This window comes from Hyposmocoma kahamanoa, unplaced genomic scaffold (genome assembly GCF_003589595.1).
Source record: "Hyposmocoma kahamanoa isolate Upper Pololo Valley unplaced genomic scaffold, ASM358959v1 96195, whole genome shotgun sequence".
Classification (NCBI taxonomy): Eukaryota; Metazoa; Arthropoda; class Insecta; order Lepidoptera; family Cosmopterigidae; genus Hyposmocoma; species Hyposmocoma kahamanoa.
Genome location: NW_020655136.1, coordinates 1 through 21,522, shown reverse-complemented (window position 1 = coordinate 21,522; position 21,522 = coordinate 1). Strand labels below are relative to the sequence as shown.

Genomic DNA, 21,522 nt, shown 5'->3' with positions numbered 1-21,522 from the left:
GCTCTAATAAATGCAATACTTTGCTGTTTGGTGTTGGTGTCTAAAGTTGCAGTTTTGGCAAAGTGAGTATTCAGCTCATTTAAGGAGAAGGAAGAAGTTATATTGTACGAACTTTGCGGTTTACCTACACCAATAGATTTTAGAAATTTCCAGGTGTTAACGGGGGAAGAATGTAAAATATTTTCATAAATATGTTTACGTTTGGCTGCTCTTACCATCTGATTACACCTATTTCTTGCAGCTTTAAAACGGAGCCAATTTTCCTCACATCGGTCGCGCTTGTATTTTCTAAACGCACGATCTCGTCTTGTCATTGCAATACGGACTGCTCGAGTTATCCATGGCGCAGGAGGGCGCTTTAGTTTGACAGATCGAATTGGCGCGTGAGTGTCAAAAAGTTTCAGAACTGCGGAGTTTAATGAAAACACCGCCTCATCTACTGTTGATGCTGACAACGTAGGGCCCCAATCAAAAGCCTGCGCGTCCTTTTTTAACACTTCCATGTCAAGTCTCGCGAAACTACGTAGTTGAATTGTAGCAGGCTGGGCCTTAAGTGGTTTAATTTTGTAGCTCAAATAAATGAGGTCATGTCGTGAAAAACCTGGTGCCAAAAATTGTCCAGCCTTACCCACGTGATCAATAGAGGAGGCAAGTATAAGATCTAGCCAGGTATCCGACGCGTCTACGTTGTGATGAGTAGGCTCAAGAGGTAGAATGGTTAAAGCTACAGATTCAATCACTGCTTTCAAAGTGCGAGCTCTCATGCTGTCTTTCACGAGGTCTGTATTAAAATCGCCCATGATTATTTGATGAGTGTATTCAGTACTAAGAGATGAGAGTAAAGTTTCGAACGAAGAGAAGTAATCTATAGAAGGAGGACAATACACAACCCCTAGAGCCACTTTTATACCCTTTACCTTGATCTCGATGAGCAAGTGTTCCAAAGAACTGGAGTATAGAGAGGGAGAAGAAGAAAGAATTTTGAAAGGAACGTCATTACGGATGTAAATGGCAACGCCTCCGCCACCCTTTCCCGTGCGGTCATTGCGAAGTAATATGAAACCAGGAAGACTAAAAGATGTAGAAGCAAGGTTTGGTTTAAGCCATGTTTCTGAAATCAGAATAGCATGAATATTAGAAGAGGAGAAAGTATCAAGTAGGTCATTATAGTGGCTAGGGATGCTTTGGGCATTTATATGACAGACGTTTAGAAAGTTCGTGAAGTTTTGGAATTCGCGCGTTAATGAATCGCCAAGGGTAGCAGTATTATGAAACTCAGATTCTGAGCTATCAATAGAAAGAAAAGACGAAGGCGAGTTGCAAGCTGAGTAAAAAGAGTCATCATCTGACATTACGTGTTGCGTAGGTATAAATAGACGTATAATAAATAAATATTAATTGTATAAAAAATAATACTTAATATAAAATAAATTTAATAAAATATAATAATATATAAAAAAAAAAGTTTCGAAGTATGGGTTCTGTGTAACCCACCAGTCGACCGTAAATTAAAAACTATAAGACTTTAAAACATAAAACAAGTTACATTGGTTATCGGCCCGCCGCCAGTAAACAAAAAAAAAAAAGCATTCCATGAACAATTTCTGAACGCAACCGAACTACTACCAGCTGTCAAAATCAAAAACAAAAATAATCAAATTTTTACAGAGTGTCTAGCCTACCTTAATTACTTTTGTTGAAATTAAAAAATGAAACAAACCTACCTTACGTAAATAATTAAAATTAAACTTTCATCGTGTCGGTACCTAAGTTGTTACAACTAAATAGAATGAAATGAACACAAGATTACAGGTTTGAATAGAAGGTTTCAAAGATATGTGGAAAACTAAAGGGAATCTGTATTTATGTACAGTTCGGCTGCGATTCGAAGTTAAAAAAGAAAATGACGGGCACATTACAAACTACACAAAGTAACAATATATAATTAAGAAAGTTATTAAATTTCTCGCCGAGCTCGACGCTCCCCCACCTTCTTTGCGGCTCCCTTTGGCGGACCAGCCGGCGCTGGCGCAGCAGTCGCACGAGACACGGTGGATGCCGGAGTCGTCACAGGGGCATGCGACGCAGTTAACACACCCAGTTGCTCGGTGGTGGTCAGGCGGTGTTTCTTACCGCTTGGCAGCTTCACATTAATGTTCCCATCAGCAGTCCAGACATTACGCATTCCGAAATGCCTACGCGCTGCAAGGAACACCGCCTGTCTCTGCTTTGTCAAAAACTCGGTGACCACTATGGAAGAGCCCTTCAGTGCAGTTTTCTTTGACCACACAGAGTTACGCATGTCCAGCTCAGCAAACCTCACCAGTACATGTCGAGGCCGGCCCTCAATAACCCCCCCAAGTCTGTGACAAGCAACAATGGACCTGCGAGTAACATTTGGCAAATGAAGAGTTTTTTGGCAGATGTTCTCAATTGTGCCTACAATGTCCTCATCAGTTGCTTCCGGCACACCACCAAACAGCAAATATTTCCTCCTGTGCCGCATTTCTATGGAATCAACAGTGTTGCTGAGACTAGAAATCTGCTGCCTAAGCAGCTGCAGAATGCAGCCTACCTGATCTTTAAATGATAGGAACTCCGTGGTGAGGCTGCCAATGGTGTGCGCTTGAGGTGACGCAGCTTTCAGTGCAGCATCAAACTCAGCAAATCGCTGCATCAATGATGTCTCCAAGTTCTTTTGCATCTCCAGGATGTTACTATAAGTTGCCATGACGAAATTGATGTTTCCAATAATAATAATTAAGTTTTAATTGTTCCGTTATGTAGTGACAGTGCAAAATATTACAAAAGTCCAAAGGTCTGCTGGCAGGTATGTACTAAAATTCACTGAAATGACATGGGAAGTATTCACCAACACTGCAAGTGATACATATATGTAATATCTATCAAATAACACGAAATTTATAATAAACTTTAATTGATTTTAATAAATATTTGACTATTAATAAGTTTACTTTGACGATAGGTTAACTTTCAGACTTCATTATGATAGCATAGTTAACAGAAGCTCACGATTGCTGGGTTTTATTTCTAGAATTACAAAAAATTTTAAAAATCCCACAAGCATTGTTTTATTATATTGTTCGCTTGTTCGTAGTATTCTTGAGTGCAACGGTGTGGTCTGGTCTCCCTACTATACCGTTCACGTCGACCACATAGAACGTGTGCAAAAGCGTTGTTTAAAGTTGATATCATATAGATACAACCTTAGTCGTATCGTCACTGATTATACAAATCTATTAGAAAAATTTAAACTAAACACCCTGGAAGTTAGACGTAAACGATCCGAAATTCTTACACTTTACAAAATTATTCACTCTAAAATCGATTCCCCTGTTCTTCTTTCTTTAATCAACTTCAACATTATCTACCGCTTCCGTAATCCTAGGACCTTTAATTTGTGCGTGTACAGCAACAATACCTCCTTCTTTAACCCCATCACCCGTATGTGTCGGGGGTACAATGACCTCACAGCTGTCAATTCTGTAATTGACATTTTCAACAGTCGCTATTATAAGTTCCATAGCGATATCTGTAAAATGGTTGGATGATATTGTCGTGGTTGTTGCAGTTTCACTTTTATTTTATTTTATTTTATTTTATATATTGTATCTATCTTTTGTTTTATTTTATTTTTTTATATTACATGTACTTAGTCACTTATCTGGTTGTACATGTTGTTAGTGTGTTAGTTGTTTGTGTAGTTTAAGTATTCCTTTAAATTCATAATTTGTTATTTACTGGATGTTAACATTTTAAGAACTAACTTTGTATACATATCTGTGGACTACTGTCTGAACTCCCCTTGTTAACCTAAATTACGTGTAATCAATGACTTTAGTCTGTAATGTATGCTTAATAAAAATAAATAAATAAATAAATAAAAATTTTCATGAAGAAAAATAAATAAAACAAGCTGAGTCTTGGTAGTCACGTTGTGAATTCGGAACTATAGTCTAGTGTCAACTGTTACTTTCGCCAAGGGGCATATAGATGGCGCTGTTATAATTTTACGAAATAAACATCGCGTATTTTTATTTAACGTAAAATTATTTACTATGTGCTATTAAATAAAAAATAAACAAAATATTGAATAGATTTATGTAAATAAATAAGTTCAACTTATACTAATAAAAGACAATAAAACTGAAAATAATATTGTTTCCATTGCATCCGTGTAACTATATTAAGATTGCTAAATTTGACATAAGAGCAATATTAGGTAATATTGCTCTTTAATGTTAAAGTCGCGTCATAGTACGAACTGAGTGAATGAATAGTCACAAAGCTGCCAATAAAACATCATAGTTTTAACATTACAATAAGTTTACTTTAAGCGCGTTATGGTATGAAAAGTCAATGTAAGGTTAAAATAATTGTGGGCCCCTTCGACGACCCACAATTGAGGAGGACAACGTGGGACTGCAGAGAAAATGCCTGGTTGAGAATTCTTCCTGAGCTTCTTGATCTTGCTTAGATCGCGGTCAGATTTGGAATACCGTCCTACTGCCAACGCTACGTCTTTTATATTATTATTAACCTGCCGTACTTTTAATTGTGCGAGCAGGACGGCATCAATGTAGGAGCGGGACGGGAGAACTGTAAAGATTCCAAGCAAGACCCGCCTGCCTCTCATTTATTTACTAGAAATTGTACATAACACTCTGTATATTTAAAAAAAAGAACTTATTCTAATAAGACTTACAACTAATATGTACAACAATAGCAAATACCAATCACAATCTTATAAATTACACAACAAATCACATGAGCGCGAACACTTTTTCGTCCTGAACAGTAATATTGTTTTAAGAGGTTGTGGTAGACCCCCGTGTTTTCACAAATAAATAAATTATTATTATTAAGAATCCATGATATTGACCCGTATTGACCCGTTTAACAATTGCAGGTAGTCTCAATCTAAGTTTGAAATAAATATTGTAAACCCTACAGTTTCTTGCTCATTCTTCTCAGGGAAATCTGCCTTACGAATGAGCAATGGAGTTTAATTAGTATGACGATCTCAAGTGTAATTTGCTTACCATGAAGTAATGATTATATGATTTTCACTTTGACTATGTCTCTGGGTGAGAGGCGTAGTGGCAGTGACCTTCAGATTTTGTAGTTTAAACCAGTGAGTCGCACTGCAACTGCTATTTATTTATTTATTTATTGTAAATATGTTTACACGGCATTACAGTTCCATAACCAATACGCCGTGAAACCAAACTAATTAAAAAATAACAATAAAAATGAAAAAAAAAAACAGACTGAAATAATAAATTAAACTATAGCATTATACTTGACTCACTATCATCCATCGCTTCACAAAATCTCAGGCATTCACAACACACAGCCGCCCTTCGCCATGCAAACAGATCACACTCCGGTGCTGATGGCAAGAGTTGATTGAGCATTGCGAGGGCACGGAGCAGTGGTGAGTTCCTGCGCGATACGGTACGCACCGGTGGGATTGTGAATAGTTCACGACGTCGCGCTCTTAAAACTGTTTTAGGAATGTCTGGGACAAAGAGCCTTACAAGCTGTCCCACTAGCTCAGGACAGTCCGACTCGCCGCGTAATACCTGAGAATGGTCAGTCGTGTCGCTTACCACCAGGCGCATGACTTGCTCGTCCGGTCACTTGGTGTCATAAAAAAAACAGGCGGTTTACTTTGCGTTTACCACTAGTTTTGACTTTTGCGGCCATGTTGTGACGTCACTACTTTTTGGATCAATAATTTTTTCCTCCCCTTGTATGTTGATACTATTTTGTTCTTTTATTTCGCAGACGAATACAGGGGCTACTGTTTGCTAGAAGCGTGCCGACTTGCAGAGCCGGCACGAGTCAAAAAGTTACTGTCTTCCGCTAATTCCAGTAGCAGTCAGAATCAGGTATGTATATAAAATTTAATAAATAATTTTTTTTCTACATGAAAATAGCATCCATTTATGGTTTGTCTTTTTTGAAGATGGAGCGACATTTGCGTGATTGCCAGTTTTCATAAAATTTGAAATAGTCATGTAGTTGTTGTCAACAGTTTTATCGATAGATTGTGAAAGAAGGTAAAATTTTGCCAAAAATTCAAAGAATTCGGAATTTTACAACGTTCTAATTCTATGGTTTGTTCCAATCCAATGTACCAGAAAAGTAAACAAACAGATCATTGACTCGACCATAGATAGTTTAGTGATGACCAATTGCGACACACACGTCCGGTACTCACTCGGTTTTAGGGCCCACTGAAAATCAGCGTCACAGCCTTTCCTCGGTGGTGACAATAGCTGAGTGGGATCCTGTTACTTACGCCACAGCCGCACACATGACACTTAGTCTAATTGTGTTAAATATTTCATGTTTGCTTTGTTGATGTGTATGATGTTATTTTTGTTCCTTTTTTTTCCAGTTATTTTTATTTTAATTTTTTGTTTTAATGTAGCTTCATCTTTTTTTTTGTCTTCATTTTATTACTGTGTATATTTTTGTTGTGGCGTAGTAATAAACGACTTCTATTCTATTCTATTCTATTCAATTGTACTGCCAACTACAAATCGATTAAATAATTGAATGAATCGATTTGTTTAATTGAATCAGTTCTAATACCTGGGTTTTATATAATAAAATGGGATTTGCGATTTCGCTGCTGATTACTACACAAAAATATGTGATTCAATACTGAGTATATGGTATTTTATACATGAGATTAGAAATTTTTTCTTACGTAATCTATAAAAGCAAATTTAATTTCCGAAATCTAATTTTAAATCCTCCTTCAAATCTTACACTTATATATTCGTTCAATTGTGATAAAATTTTTCATTATCGAATCACTTATCGATTATAAAAACTTTAATTGACCGAATGAGTAATTTTCGTACTGCCCAATGCAACCATAGACTATTCACAAATCTATATTTGGTTACTAACCTCACTTTTGAACGAACATTTTTCAAGTAACATTTTTAACACACAATGTTATTCAAATGAATATTGCTGGAAAAAATTATGAGATATCAAGTCGAAATGTTCAAAATATACGTGAAAGTGTTACTTATTCCATTTACTGAGTGATTGCTTTAGAATTTTAACCAAACCGGTTTGTGTACTTTTCAGACATAATTAATTGGAACAGACTTTAATTGCGTTAATGCCTTCTTTAGTCTTGTTTTGACAGTTGGCCTACTAGTATCGAAAGCAATTTTTTTTTAATATAATTATTAATACAAAGATAGAATAAATAAATAAAATAAGAAAGATAGAAAGAAGAAGAACACTCTGGAAAAATTCCTTCGATCTGGCCAGATTCGAATCGATGTCTTCTAGCATACAGTGCCAGACGCTATACCAACTAAGCCACGGAACGAACCAGCGGACCTCACGAATTTTTGTATGTACTTGTTGTCTTTGTATTTGGTTTTTCAACGACTTTTAGCCGTAGCGCCATCTATGAAAAATCTATGAAAGTATTTCGTCACCCAGTCAGATACCTTTACAGCTATCAGCCCCGGCTAGAGATGTAGCTATTCAGTGTTTTTATATATTTTTTAATATATTTGAATATATATATTCAATTAAATGAAATACTTTAAATATGTCTCCTCTTTGTATTTGGAATAGTTGTATTAGTTCTAGATGTAATGTATGTATGAAGTTACAAACATTGACAATTCACTTGTCTGAAACGAAGTTGTACGAATAATGGGCCGATTATTCAAAGACAAGGTCGGCTACTTATTGCATAAGCGTGACTAACATTCTATCGATAGTCGATAGACTATTTTATCGACTGCAATCACTAGCCTCTTGCAAGAGGGCAACACTTTTGTACAATGAACTTTCATTTTACTCAAACTTCAAAAAAGACAGACTATACTTAAAAATGAAAAACGAATATGATAACCGACTTCAAATATGGAGGAGGTTCCAAATTTGTCTGTATTGATTTGTGTGTATGTAACGCGATTACAACGGCATTTGTGAACCGATTTTGTTGGAAAGAGGGTAGTTCAGTATTGATCCCATTTAAATTTGAAGAAAATGTTCCACCTCCAAGAGTGGCAAACTAGGGCACGAATCCGGGTTCGCGCACTTACCGGTAACCAATTCCAATAAAACTTGACAAATAGATGTAATTCCACGAACTTGGAGGTCTGGAGGAGGTTTTTTTATAAAAAAGTTATGTAGAAAAACTTTTGCACTGACAGCCTCAAATTAAATTCCAGAGTACCCAAGCGTCAGTGAGTAGCAGTACCACCACTTCGGAATGTTCTACGGAGGCGCTACTCGAGTTCCAGCATCTCGGCAATGGTGACCGACCGCTACACGGTGCTGCAGCGAGCGTCTATCCTAAACGGAAGCAGGTATTTAGTAACAAATTCATTTTAGGGGCATTGAATACGGTTCTATAATAAGATTGTGTTTCGGTTTTGGTAAGAGAGGTGGTGAAATTACAGCATCTAGTATATAACCAGAAATAGAGAAGCAATAATGGCCATCCATCCCTGGCAATTCATCAGGCAAATGGGCCTTATATCATTTTAAATAACAACTCTCGTGAGCGCTGAATATACAAATTAGAAAGCTGAAATAGTACAGCGCCAACAACTGACCTGTGTGTACGTCTCCGTATATTCTAAAAATATTCTGTGTTTATTGTAATAAAGATAATATCTCTAACTGTGGGGGGATGTTCCATTCGGTGGTGTAGGAAAAACAGCAAAACATCTAATTACAAAACAAACGAAATCACATTTCATTGGTAATTAAGTATGTAATTTTTAAATTTTTTATAGCAATGCTCAAGTTAAACTGGTCGATCAACAACACCCGTCAATTGTTTCGAATTCGGGCTGGTCAATCGGCGTGCAGTTGTCACCTTAGTGATTTGGCAGAATAGTTTTTAAACAAATTAAATGACATTTCGTCTTTATTTCTAGTTATATACTCAATGAATTACAGGTACATGGGACTTGGCAACTTATGTCTCAGGGTGACGGGCGCAGGGGCAGTGCCCCTCAGATCTTTGCCATTTAAAGCTGTGAGTGGCACTGCAACTGTTATGGACAGGCGTGTCGCTAAACAAGCACGACTTGTTCGTTCCGTCACTTCCCACCCTTGTAACTCTATTGACTAATATTGTCGATGGAGCTATAAGAATTGGAGAGGATGTGGGTTATATTTTTCTGTATCTAATGGAGCAATAAACATTTTTGACGTAACTCCATTTAGGCCATTCGTCCATGAGGGGTGCGACGACGAAAACCGATTTTAATAAAACTTTGAAAATAGATGTAATTCCACATACTTTTGAGGTCTTTTTTTTATAAATGTATCCTTTAGTAATCAGAAACGTTTCCGTTCAGGTCCTAGAGATGTTAATAAGAAAAGGCGCTCGGGTGAACGAGAAAAACAAAGAAGGCCAAACGCCATTGCACGTGGCGACGGAACACTCGCATTTGGACGCTATGGACTTGTTATTAAGGCACGGTAAGTGTTCATTTATTTTCTTAATAGTACCGTCCTACTGTTCGATAGTGATTTGTCCCTATCTACCGACCCGAGAGATAGGGTTTTCCGGAGAGACTACGGGCTCGACGGCAAGACCAGGGTACGGCGGGCGTCCGGGCCAAGCCCTCCGCCAGTGATACGCCTTTGGGCGTCTCTGGAGGACCTGAGCTGAGCGGTCTAGTTGAGGGCCTGTATGCGAGGAGACGCACGGGCCACGTGAGTTGCCCTTTAAGTTGGAAGCTATGTCCGGACATTGTCGCAGGTTTGCCCTGAGTACCTCCAGGTAGTTGCCACCAAACAGCTGTGTTTTATAATGTAGGGTTGACAATACAGACTTTTCAAGCAAATCTTTATCATTGAATAATTTGGAAACTATAACTACACTTAGAGCAAAAAGACTTTCAGTACAATTAAGTATATATTTAAGACTATTCACAGTTTTCGGCTTTGTCGGTCGTTCTGTTCCATCCTGTATAACAAATAAAATTGGAGTTATGATTTTTATTGACTGTTTTTCAAATGCACGTTAGACGCTTTTACCTTTCCAGTGTCCGTGGGGACCTAAAACCGCTTCTTTGTCATTACGCGCTATCCGTAAGAAATGTTTTAATTGGTTATTATCCAGGCAAACCTTGGAGGCGTGCATTGTAGTGTAGTTGTGTGTGGATAGTGCTCTGTGTGTAATAGTAACGGAAAAATGTATGTAACGATTCGTGTGTGTGGTACGTATCTAATAATCGACTTGAAATCTTAGAACTACAATGATAATGTGTGTTAGTTCTTCTTTTTATGAACATGGCATGCTGTAGTTGTATATCAGCGGCGTTATGAAACAGTCCGCCTTTGTCCTGAGCTATACACAGTTTTGTATCTCACACTAATGTTACTAAACATTGTGTAGAAGTTACATTTATTTTTACTTATTAATGAGTTGACATAAATAAACTATTTTACTATTATTATTATTATTTTCGGAGGAGACCCTTGCGTAGTAGTGTTGGGTAGGACATGAAATTACAATGAGTTTGAGGGAGTACAGTCGCATGCAATATTTTCGAAAATATATACGTTCACATATTTTCGAAAATATGTAAACATTAGATATTTCAAAAATATGTAACCTTGTCCTGTTTTCAAAAATATGTAATCACGACATCGTTTTAAAAATTGTATACTTTTATTTCAAAGGAAGTAAACAATCTACAACCTGTGAAAAGTATACAATCCTGGTGTTAAATATATGTATCCATGTCATTTTCATAAATATTTAATACTATGCAGTTTCATAATAATCTAAGTTGAGTTTTGTTGGCATTTTTTCAATAATCTTGTATTTAGAAAATAAATGTATGTGCGGTGTCTGTGCAGTTGTTGGATTTAATAATAATACAAGGCTTTGCAGAATCAAATTGTGATTTTATTAATTGTAATCATTCTTTTGTCTTTAATTATAAAGTTAAATCATTACATTTTATTGCAAAGTAAATATAAAAGGTATTTGTTTAGTATATATTATTATAATAATGCATATAGACAACATTAACATTGTCAAAACAAGAATTTCTATAGATGTATACATGGCGTCCAAAGAAAAATTTGAATATTTAATTTATTTATTTAAAAATGCGGCGGTACTTTGTCCTACTTCAAATGAGGTGAGGTAGTGGTAAGAATGTTTGCACCTACGTCAATGACTCAACAGACGGGGAATATTAAGCTCATTTTCTCTTACTTAAGTATTATGATATAGCATAAAGAATTGCGAATTTTATTTTGCCCTTTTATTGTGACATGAGGTGAGGTGTGAGGTGGGACATTTTGATGACATGAGGTGTTGTGACAAACTAACCAAGCGAGTGGTACAAACGAGTTGCCTCGTATATGAGTAACTCAACACTATAGCGTAGTAGTGGAATGTATAATAGGTTGTTGATATTTAGAGGACGCTAGTAGAATTCATGTACAAGAACAGTACAAAAGTGTAGTAGTAAAACATTGTTTACATTATCAAATTAAAATGGAAGTCGAAGAAGGTTCGCAACCCCTGACAATGATTGATCATATAAACTTCCGGCATCGAACCAGTTCTCATCTTTTCGCCATTTACCTTTATGGTATATTTTTTTTAACAGGAGCAAAAGTAAACGCCTGCGATGCTCGTGGCGAAAGTCCTCTATCTCTAGCAGCCAGAAGAGACTCGGCAGCTGCGTGCCGACTGTTGCTTGCTTGCGGCGCGGACACCAGACCTGAGCCGCATTACAGCCAACCCGATGGTGAGATGATATGTTTTATCTTCTATAGATTTCTGATTGCCTGGTACTCGTGTCTTTTTTATGATAACAAACAGGGTTAGAGGCACAGATATATATCTAAATAGACGCCGCAAGTACATCAATTTGTATGAAAACCAAGCGTGTCACATTTTTTGTACCCACTCAAAGTCAAAGTCAAAGATTATTTATTCCATAGGTAAAATAAATGTACACTTGAAAACGTCACATTTAAGATACTGCTCGTTCACTACGCTGACCTCTCTGTGAAGAACGAGCAAGAAACTCTAGGGGCCGTTCTTTTCAAGTAAACTTAAATGCTATGGAATAAATACACTTTGAATCAAATTTGTGTGGATTCTGGAGCCACGTCGTCTTTCCATACATCTTTATCTAACACTTAGTCTTCAATTTTGTATTATGATTTTTCGATCAAAATATTTTTAATATAGTTTTTAAACTTATGACGTGTTTACGCGTATTCCATTCAATTAATCGATTCTAAATAGAATAATTTTTGTTCAAGTATTTGTTGATTACAAGTAGTCGTAATAATAACATATTAGAAAAATACTAGAATAAGATAGTTAAGTCCTTTCTTTTGACTTGTTTTAAAAAATCTTGATTACTTATAAAAAATCAGACTTTAATTTTTAATTGACTTCAAATATTGAAATTATTGTCCTTCCAATAAAATGAGCTTATTACATTACATCTTTTTGTAATAGAAGATCTTATCGATTAACTTAAATAATGAATATGCACGTCAATATATGAACTTGCGACTGCCTTAATTAATTTTACTAGATGGCTTTCTGTTGGTAATTGATCAAATTGATGAATACCAAGACAAATGACAATGTTACTGCTGACAAAATGTAGTAAAATCTTATTAATCAGAGGAGGTTTACTTAATGACGGCCTCGTGTGAAATTTTTGTGATTTGTGTATTATTTTTCGGATTTCTAACACTGCTACTCTGCATATTTGGATAGCATCTTAGGTGGAATAAACTAGACCACCTTCGTCCTCGAAAGCAACGAACTCATACATATTATTATTATTATTATTAAATTTAAATTCACAGACTACATTGGTCCAAATTTGTTAGTAACAATAGAATTCTTATATCTATGTTAGTGCACAAACTTACATCTAAACAATTAGTGTCTGACCAACAGAAAAATTATCTCCTGCTGATCAGCACCTGGGCAAAGTGGCGCATGCATGGCGAGTCATACCTCGCCGCCATAATGTTCAGAATGGAGTTGGGGCTGGCCCGCAGCCCGCAGAGCATCGAGGCAGTCTTTTTGCGCATAATGGCATAAAAGTCATCTAGTCTAGCTTGCGCAAACATACCCGAGGCACCGCAGGCCCGCGGCAGCCCCATCAGCATCCTGAACCCGTTATTATATTGTACTCGAAGGACGCTTATAGCTCTCTGCGTAAAGCTGGCCCATAGATTACACGCGTAGAAGACTTGACAGTAAGCTTTAAATAATGTCACTTTTACTTGCTTACTACAACGTGCAAATCGCCGGGCCAACATGTTGCTTCTAACTGCCAGCGCCCTTCTTTCCCTTTCAATATCTAAGTTATCTTTGAGATCGTCGGTAACAAAATGGCCAAGGTATTTAAATGCGTAAGCTCGTTTCAGTTCATTGCCGTTAAGTTTAATTGACGGTATGGAATCAGGTATTTTGCCACCGGCGGCCCCAAAAACCATGTATTCGCTCTTTTTCACATTATAAATTAAGCCGTGTGTTTTAGCGTACTCCTCACAAGTGCCAAGTAACTCCCTGAGAGCTCTAATCGTCGGGCTCAGCAACGCCATGTCATCCGCATAGCTGATGTTATTCACAGAAACATCATCTATACGGCACCCGACTTTTTTGTTGCTGAGCCTAACAATCAGATCATTTATGTACAGGTTAAATAGACGGGGCGAGGTGAGTCCCCCCTGCCTCACTCCGCATTCCAACCCATACGACTCCGATAACTTGTCAGCCCACCTAACATTGTTCATCTGGTTAAGGTACCAAAACTGGAAAATGCGCAACAGTTCAGCTGGAACACCATTTCTTCGCAGCTTGTCCCAAAGCACATCATACGATACGAGGTCGAACGCCCTCGACAAGTCCAGGAAACAAGCGTAAATTGGCGTTCGACGCTCCGTGTAATATTGGACAGTGTGTTTTAAGCTGAGAATTGCACTCTCCGTGGACAATTCAGGTCGGAACCCGAACTGAGCATCATGCAGATGTAAATATTCATCAAGGCGAGAATTCAGCAGACCGTCGAGCACCTTCGCCAGTACTGTAGCCAGAGAGATAGGCCTATAGTTCGCTTTATCAGCTATATCACCTGTTTTGTTTTTAATTATCGGGACTACAATAGTTCGCATAAGGTCTGAAGGAAGATAAGAGTGACTCATGCAAAACGAGAAAAATAAAGCGAGCACTCTGGGGAGGTGGGCTCCAGCGTGCTGCAGGTGCTCGACGCTCAGACCATCGTGACCTGGTGACTTACCCCGCGTCATTCTGTTTATGACCAGCGCGACTTGATTGACAGTGAATCGAACCAAATCAGCATCCTGACAAATCTCTGCGTCGAGCACCCGCCGCGACGTGCCTAGTGGTGATTTCACCATAAAATGTTGAACAAACATGTTCGCGATCGCCTCTGGCTCAGTGGCCCCACCGATACTCACAGGCAGACCAGGCCTAACATCAAGCTTTTTTGTGGCCTTCCAAAATTTTCTAAAATTTTTAGACAAACGATGCGAAGCGATAATGTCAAGCTTAATTTGTTCTTGGTGGTTTTGACACCACTTAACTTTGCTTTTGAATATCTTACGACTTAGAGACATTCGATCGTATGTGCTACCTGATGTGGGCTTGTTAGCCGACACCCACAGTCGATAATCAAGTCTGGCCCGCATGTGTGCATCCCGAACATGTCTATTCCATCCCACCACACGTCCCCCTGCAACACGTCGGCTGACATGACTCATATGACCAACTCCAGGTTTTTGAAAAGACAGCGCACTGTTAATTCTTTGCATTACTCATACTACATATCCGGCGATGTGTGTAATTATTTGCTCACTATATTCGGACATTCGAGGCAACGTGCTGCAAAAAATATCGAAATTACAGGTACTACTGATTATAGATAATACAAAACTGAAAAAAAAAAAAACGAAACGTTGCTAAACGTTATAACAAAAGAGTTATGGAATATTTTTATAATATTGCTAAGGTCGTAATAATTTCCGTCCCTTTGTTTTCAAAATCGATCAGAATCGAGAACAGTGTTGCCTAACGTATACATCACTAAATGTTAAATTTGGCCAAAGAACTGTACAAGCGGCCGTACCACGAAACTGCATGCATTATACAAAAGTGCATTCGTTCGATATTCATGGTGTATTAACAAAGGATCACAAATATATCGCACCAAGTAAAAGTCGCAATGTATTATAAAAATGAGGCATACGCTCGGTTTCATATTTGTTTTCTCGAAATTCATACAAAACCAAAATAATTGTTTTTAAAATAACTTACGCATCTTCTGATTACAAAATCACTTGGCCTTGGAAGGAAACGTCCCGGTTTACCCACAGTTATGGTGCTTTTGCAGTTTATAATGGCAAAGTATGCCTTTTTCGCGTTTTCGACTGGTGTTTATCGACGATAACCGTCGAGCGCGTTCTGAAGTGTAGCAGCGGCAAGCAAGTCAATTTCACTTACTTGAGCACGCGAAGTACGTACGTACACATGCGGCATATATCTAGATATATGTCTGTGGTCAGAGGTGATAATTATCATTGATGAATGTGTAATCTGTGTATTTTGAAGACGGAGTAAAACGACATTTGTAGGGTTGCCAGTTTTCATACAATTTTTAATAGTCATACAGTTGTTGTCGATAGTATTATCGATAGATTGTGAAAGAAGATAAAAATTTTCTTAAAAAGGACTGAATTGTAAATATGATTGACTTCTTTATTCTTATTTTGACAGTTGGCCCACTAGTATCGAGTTCAATTTTGATTTTGAATTAAAATGAAAAACATTAAAATATATCTCCTCTTTGTATTTTTCATAAACATAGTCCTAAATACAGTGTATATTATGCGTGAACTTACAAAAATTTACAATTTAATTGAATTTGTGCTCAGTAATTGGATAACTAATGAGTCGAGGATTATTCATGAGAGTTTACAAGTATTACCTATTTCTGCCTCCAAGCAGTAATGTTACCATTAATGTTTTCCGGTTTTGAAGGGTAAGGGTGCTGGTGAAATTACAGGCACATGGGACTTGTCAACTTATGTCTCGGGGTGACGAACGCAGTGGTAGTGCCCCTCAGATCTTTGCGATTTAAAGTTCTGAGTGGCACTGCAACTGTCATGGACAGGCATGTAATTTACGTTTATTTATGTATTTATTTATTTATTCATGGAAAACCAACAGCTTCTTACATTTAATAAAAACAGGAATATAAACATAAAGCCAATTACAGGTTTCCACCTACATCTTCAAACAAATCATACAAAAGCATTAAACAAACGACAATAAACAGTATTTCTTAACATCATGCACTTACATAAATATAACAACCCAATACCTGCGCTAATCACAAATTATTTAATAAAGTTAGCTAAATAGAATGTCCATGAGTTTACGCTTTAGCGCATCAACATTACAATTGAATATATCAACTTCCAGGTCATGATTGCTCAGCAGACTGTGACTGTGATCTCCTTACACCTCCTCTCTCCTCTTGTTACGTATATTTTTTTTTATTTTACTTGTATTTAAATTTCAATTGTTCCATCTTCCTTCACTTTCTCATTTTGTTTTCGTACCACGGTCACTCCCAGCTCGACCGCCACAATAGTCAGAGCTGTTAATAAGCTAATCATGTGTAATAATTTCTAAAAGTAAAAAAAAAGTCTACACCCTTCATGTATCTATTTCTGTAATTCAGTTTCTCGGCCCATTTAGGGGTAAGTGCCTTAATAATAAAGTGTAGGGAGTATTTTATACTGTTATACCTGTTTTTTTACATTTACCTTTACATTGTTACAGCATTTCTTTAAACTTTACTTCTTTAATAAATTTTGTGGACCGAAAGTTTCCCATTTCATTGCCGTGAACCTGTTCACGGCTAGTTAGGGTTACAACCCTTACAACACTTTCCAAGCTCTTGCTAGTTCTACATAGAAAACTATTTTGTCTATAGTTAGTCCTCGCTAAGGGAACTGCAATAGGGTGATAGTGTCTCATAGAACGAGTAGGTACACCGAAAGAAATATCACCTAATAAGTCAAAGCAGTCAACATTACCACTTATAATGTTTAGAATATACGCAATATCAAAGATTTTTCGGCGAATATTTAGAGGTAATAGATTCAGATGCTTACAGGGACTTATTTTTACGATCTAATCATCACAATGTTCAAAGAACACATACACAAATATTTAAGTAGTTTATTTTAAGTTCTTTTATTTTGCGACACACACGTCCATCACTAATCTCGGCTCAAGTTCTCATTGAAAACCAGCGCCAGTCAATTATGACTGTGGCATAAGCCGAATGAGTTCCTTTTGCGTAAGCCACAACCGCGCAAATGACATTACAACATTTGTAGTCGTCATATTTTTTTTTTGCTTTTTAATAATTATTAATACAAAGATCGAACACTCAGAAAAAAATGCCTTCGATCCGGCCGGATTCGAACCGACGCTTCTAGCATACCGTGCCGTGATCTTTGTATTAATAACTATAACAAACTAGTGGAGTAATTTGAAATAAAAATAATTGAATATCAATTCAATAAAAATTTAATTATTTTTATTTTGTTTTGCTTGTATGTGTTATCAATAATTTTTTTTTGTATCTTTGTGTTGCATTGCAATAAATGTCTATTCTATTCTGAATAAATTTATCTTTATCATTGTCGATCAGAGTTGAAAAGTTGGAAACGTTTTCGTGCAGACTCGTGCGCCAACGCAGCGGCGCTGCGGCTGCTGGAGGCGGCGCGCACCGGCGACGTCGAAACGGCGCGCGCCATTCTCGACGCGCGCCCGCGTCTCGTCAACTGCAGAGACGTCGACGGCCGACATTCCACACCTTTGCATTTCGCTGCCGGGTATGTTTCTTTTGATCAAAACCCACCAAGTTAAGAAATTAACTATTTTCATTGTCGCCATGTTTACAGAGGTATATCCGAAACACTAAAAAATCACTAAATTTAATTGCGGTAAACAAATTTGATCCAAAGGTCATTGACTTGCACGGCACTTGCAAACATTTTGAACAATCACCTTAAATGCGCAGAAAGAAACGCATTTTAGATCTATTTGGTGGTGAGTGCGGGTAGCGACGGCGGGGAAGTGTAGTATCGAGCGCGCGATTGGCAGATCATGCGACCTTGCTTCCCGTTCTGCGTCTACATCACGCTGACATCCCGCATAGGTACATTATATTCTAGTCTGTCACGAAATGCCACCTGGTTTGGTTTGTAAACAAGAGTAAGTAGTGCAAAAAGAAAAGAGTTAGTATAGTTTGTTCCAATCCATTTCCTACAAAAAGTAAACAAACCTGTTTGGTTAAAATTCTAAAGCAATCACTCAGTAAATCGAATAAGTAACACTTTCACTTATATTTCGAAGTTTTCAACTTGATATCTCATCACTTTTTCCAACAATATTCATTTGAATAGAATCGTAAAATGGTATTTGAAAAATGGTAGTTCAAAAGTGAGGTTATTTTTCATCTATACATCTATGACTTGTCTATGGTTGCATAGTGCTGTGCGAAAAAAAAACATTCCGTTCATTCAATTAAAGTTTTTGTAATCGATTGGTAACTCGAAAATATCAACCGCAATCGAATGAGAATCTTAAGTGTAAAGATTTGAAGGAGGATTTAAAATTAAGATTTCGGAAATTTTAAATACATGCTTTTATAGGGTATGTATTTTTCTATTCATGTAAGGAAAACTGCTGGTATGACTCAATTAAACCAATCGATTCATTCAATTAAATAATCAGTTTTAGTTTGAATTACAATTGGCTATCGCCAAACCGTCAATGGTCAAGTCAGTGACTTGTTTGTTTACTTTTTGTTTAAAATTGATTGAAACGAAGTCGAGGTACAAGCGCGTGTCTATTCTTATGGCAATATGTGAAACGTTTAGTTTACGCGGGTACGAGTGTCGAAGTTTCTGCTTGCAAAGTTGTGGAGTCTAATATTGAACCGAAACACACGTGGGAATCTCTGCAGTGACTGTGGAGTTAGGTACTTCTAGCAATACTTTCATGTAACCTAAAGTTGGTAAGTACCAAATCTAAGTTACAAAAAGCTTTTTTCACTCAACTTTTCTAATTAATGTAAATAATCATAATTTAGAAAATAGGTAAATAAGCGATCGAGAAAGATTACGTATCGCTCGGTGAAGCTGGTGACCCTTGTGTGGTGCATATGACTTGAGACAATTTTGCAAAACTTTACTAGATACAATAAGTCAGAATATTGAGCAGAAATTTTTTTTTTATTTTTTTTGATGATTTAGCATTATTTCTATTATTAATTTCTTAAATATGGTGAGAATGCAAATCAATACACTGTACTATCGATTTTTTTTTTCGTCAAATAACTCTACTAGTTTTTCTTATGATGATGACACAAAGATTATACAGACAAAAATTCTAAAATTTCTAGATGTTACTAGCGGTGCAGAATGCCGAAATATCCATTACAAAGACCTTTAACAAAAACACATAGGAGAATTTCGACAACTCAATAACTTGACCCGTAGCTCAGTTGGTAAGAGCAATAATACGGTGCAGTACGGTCGTTTTGCATTAATAATCTTCTTATAAGTAAGTAGGAAGTAAGGGATTACTGGACGGGTTTGAGTTACGAGAGCAAGCAATCCCCGTTTCCGCTGAGGCTTATATAGTGCTTTTCTCAAAGACGGCGAGGAAATAATAAAAGACTAAAGAGTTTAATAGAAAAGGTTAAATAATATTAATTAATTTCAAAAGTAATATTTGATGTTTGTCCAGCCATATTAATAATAATCTGCTGAACTTCCGAAAGTTGATTCATGAGGTTCTGCAGCGCATGAAAATTTCATAAGTTTTCATGTATCTTACTTTGTTTGTAGACGCCAAACAGTTTTTCGTAGACGCCAAACAGTTTTTCGTGGTTAATATTGCCTCTTGCTAATTTAACACAAGAGTTTCCATTCTGTATTTTCGTTATCGCTCTTCTCACTAGAATTAATTTCCGCGACGAAAATATAAAAAAGACGAAAAAACACAAAATAATACCAAATCAATTTAGTTTATTTTACCACCTATTTCTTTTTTTAACTAGTACACGGTACAGGTAGGTATTTTTAATTCTCGAAATTACGAACACTGGGCAGTGGGCTATATGTGTCTTTCTTTTGCCTGTTAACTAAGTTCATTGTTAGTAGATAGATTTAAAAGTTTATAGAAGTGGACAGTAATGAATTTTCTTACTTACTTAGCATGGTCCATAAATGACAAATTTCCCGTGTTCGTTTTTTCAGCCTCCCCCTGAGCATTTTTTATTTTATAATATCAAGTGACGGGACGAATAAGTATCTTATTGTATATTTTTACATACTTATATATATATAAATGTACCTATGTGTATATATTACACTATTTACATATTGATGCCATTTATTATGATCCGTTATAATATTTATGCAAGTAATGGTATCGGTATATGGTAATGGTATTTTTATTTATGTACTTAATAAAGTATATATATATTTCTTCCGCACTGTCTCTTGCACGCTATTGCTCGCTTATAACCTTAGCTCTCACTGCCCTGAGTTGGCTGGAAGAGATCTATTTTAGCGATAAGTTCACCTTTGCTCACTTTCTGTGAATCTAATATGTCTGTTGTATTTATTTGGTGCAATAAAGAATATATAAGTCGAGCGTCTGTATGGTAAACGACACACCTGTCCATTACAATTGCAGTGCCACTCAGAGCTTTAAATCGCAAAGATCTGAGGGGCACTGCCACTGCGCCCGCCACCTTACACATAGGTTGTCCCAGACTTATGTGCCTGTAATTTCACCAGCACCCTTACCCTTCAAAACCGGAACACAGTAATGCTGACATTACTGCTTGGCGGGAAAAATAGGTAAGGTGGCAGCACTTCCCTGGACGAACTCTTTCGGAGTCTCCCGGTCTTGTACCGCCAGCAACTAACCACCAGTCACTTTCAGGCCCCATTTTGTAATGTCTCTTATAATTATTACAATTTTCATACAATTTGTTACAGATACAACCGCCTAGCTTTAGCACAGCTTTTACTACAGAGGGGTGCTGATGTTCACGCTAAAGACAAAGGGTATGTTATTTAAGTCGTTTTTATTTATAGTCTGTATTTTTTAAAGACGGAGTAAAATGACATCTCCGTCTTCAAAAAATGCAGACTATCGATGATGATTGTTGGTTACGCTTTATTGCATAAACGTCATCGTCGATAATCGATAGAATGTTTATCGACTGCAATCACTAGCTGCTTGCAAGCGGGCAACACTTTTGCGCAATCTACTGTCATTGTACTCCATCTTAAAAAAAGGCAAGGTTATAGTTATTCGAATTCAATGTGATATTCGTATTGAAAATAAACTATTTTTAACTGTTATAATTACAAAGA

The 21,522-nt window shown here is 36.9% G+C and overlaps 2 protein-coding genes across 2 annotated transcripts; one reads left to right on the top strand and one right to left on the bottom strand.

Moving 5' to 3' along the window:
- Window positions 1–215: 215 nt before the first annotated feature.
- LOC113238496 lies at window positions 216–800 on the bottom strand (the record flags this gene model as incomplete). The annotated part of the gene is made up of 1 exon (XM_026475321.1): window positions 216–800. A coding segment is annotated over exon 1 (585 nt), but the record flags the coding sequence as incomplete, so codon positions are not given.
- Window positions 801–5,598: 4,798 nt separating this feature from the next.
- LOC113238495 (tankyrase-2-like) lies at window positions 5,599–21,210 on the top strand (the record flags this gene model as incomplete). Its single annotated transcript, XM_026475320.1, has 6 exons — window positions 5,599–5,915; window positions 8,244–8,381; window positions 9,384–9,507; window positions 11,661–11,801; window positions 17,805–17,958; window positions 21,142–21,210. Coding segments are annotated over exons 3-6 (479 nt in total), but the record flags the coding sequence as incomplete, so codon positions are not given.
- Window positions 21,211–21,522: the final 312 nt, after the last annotated feature.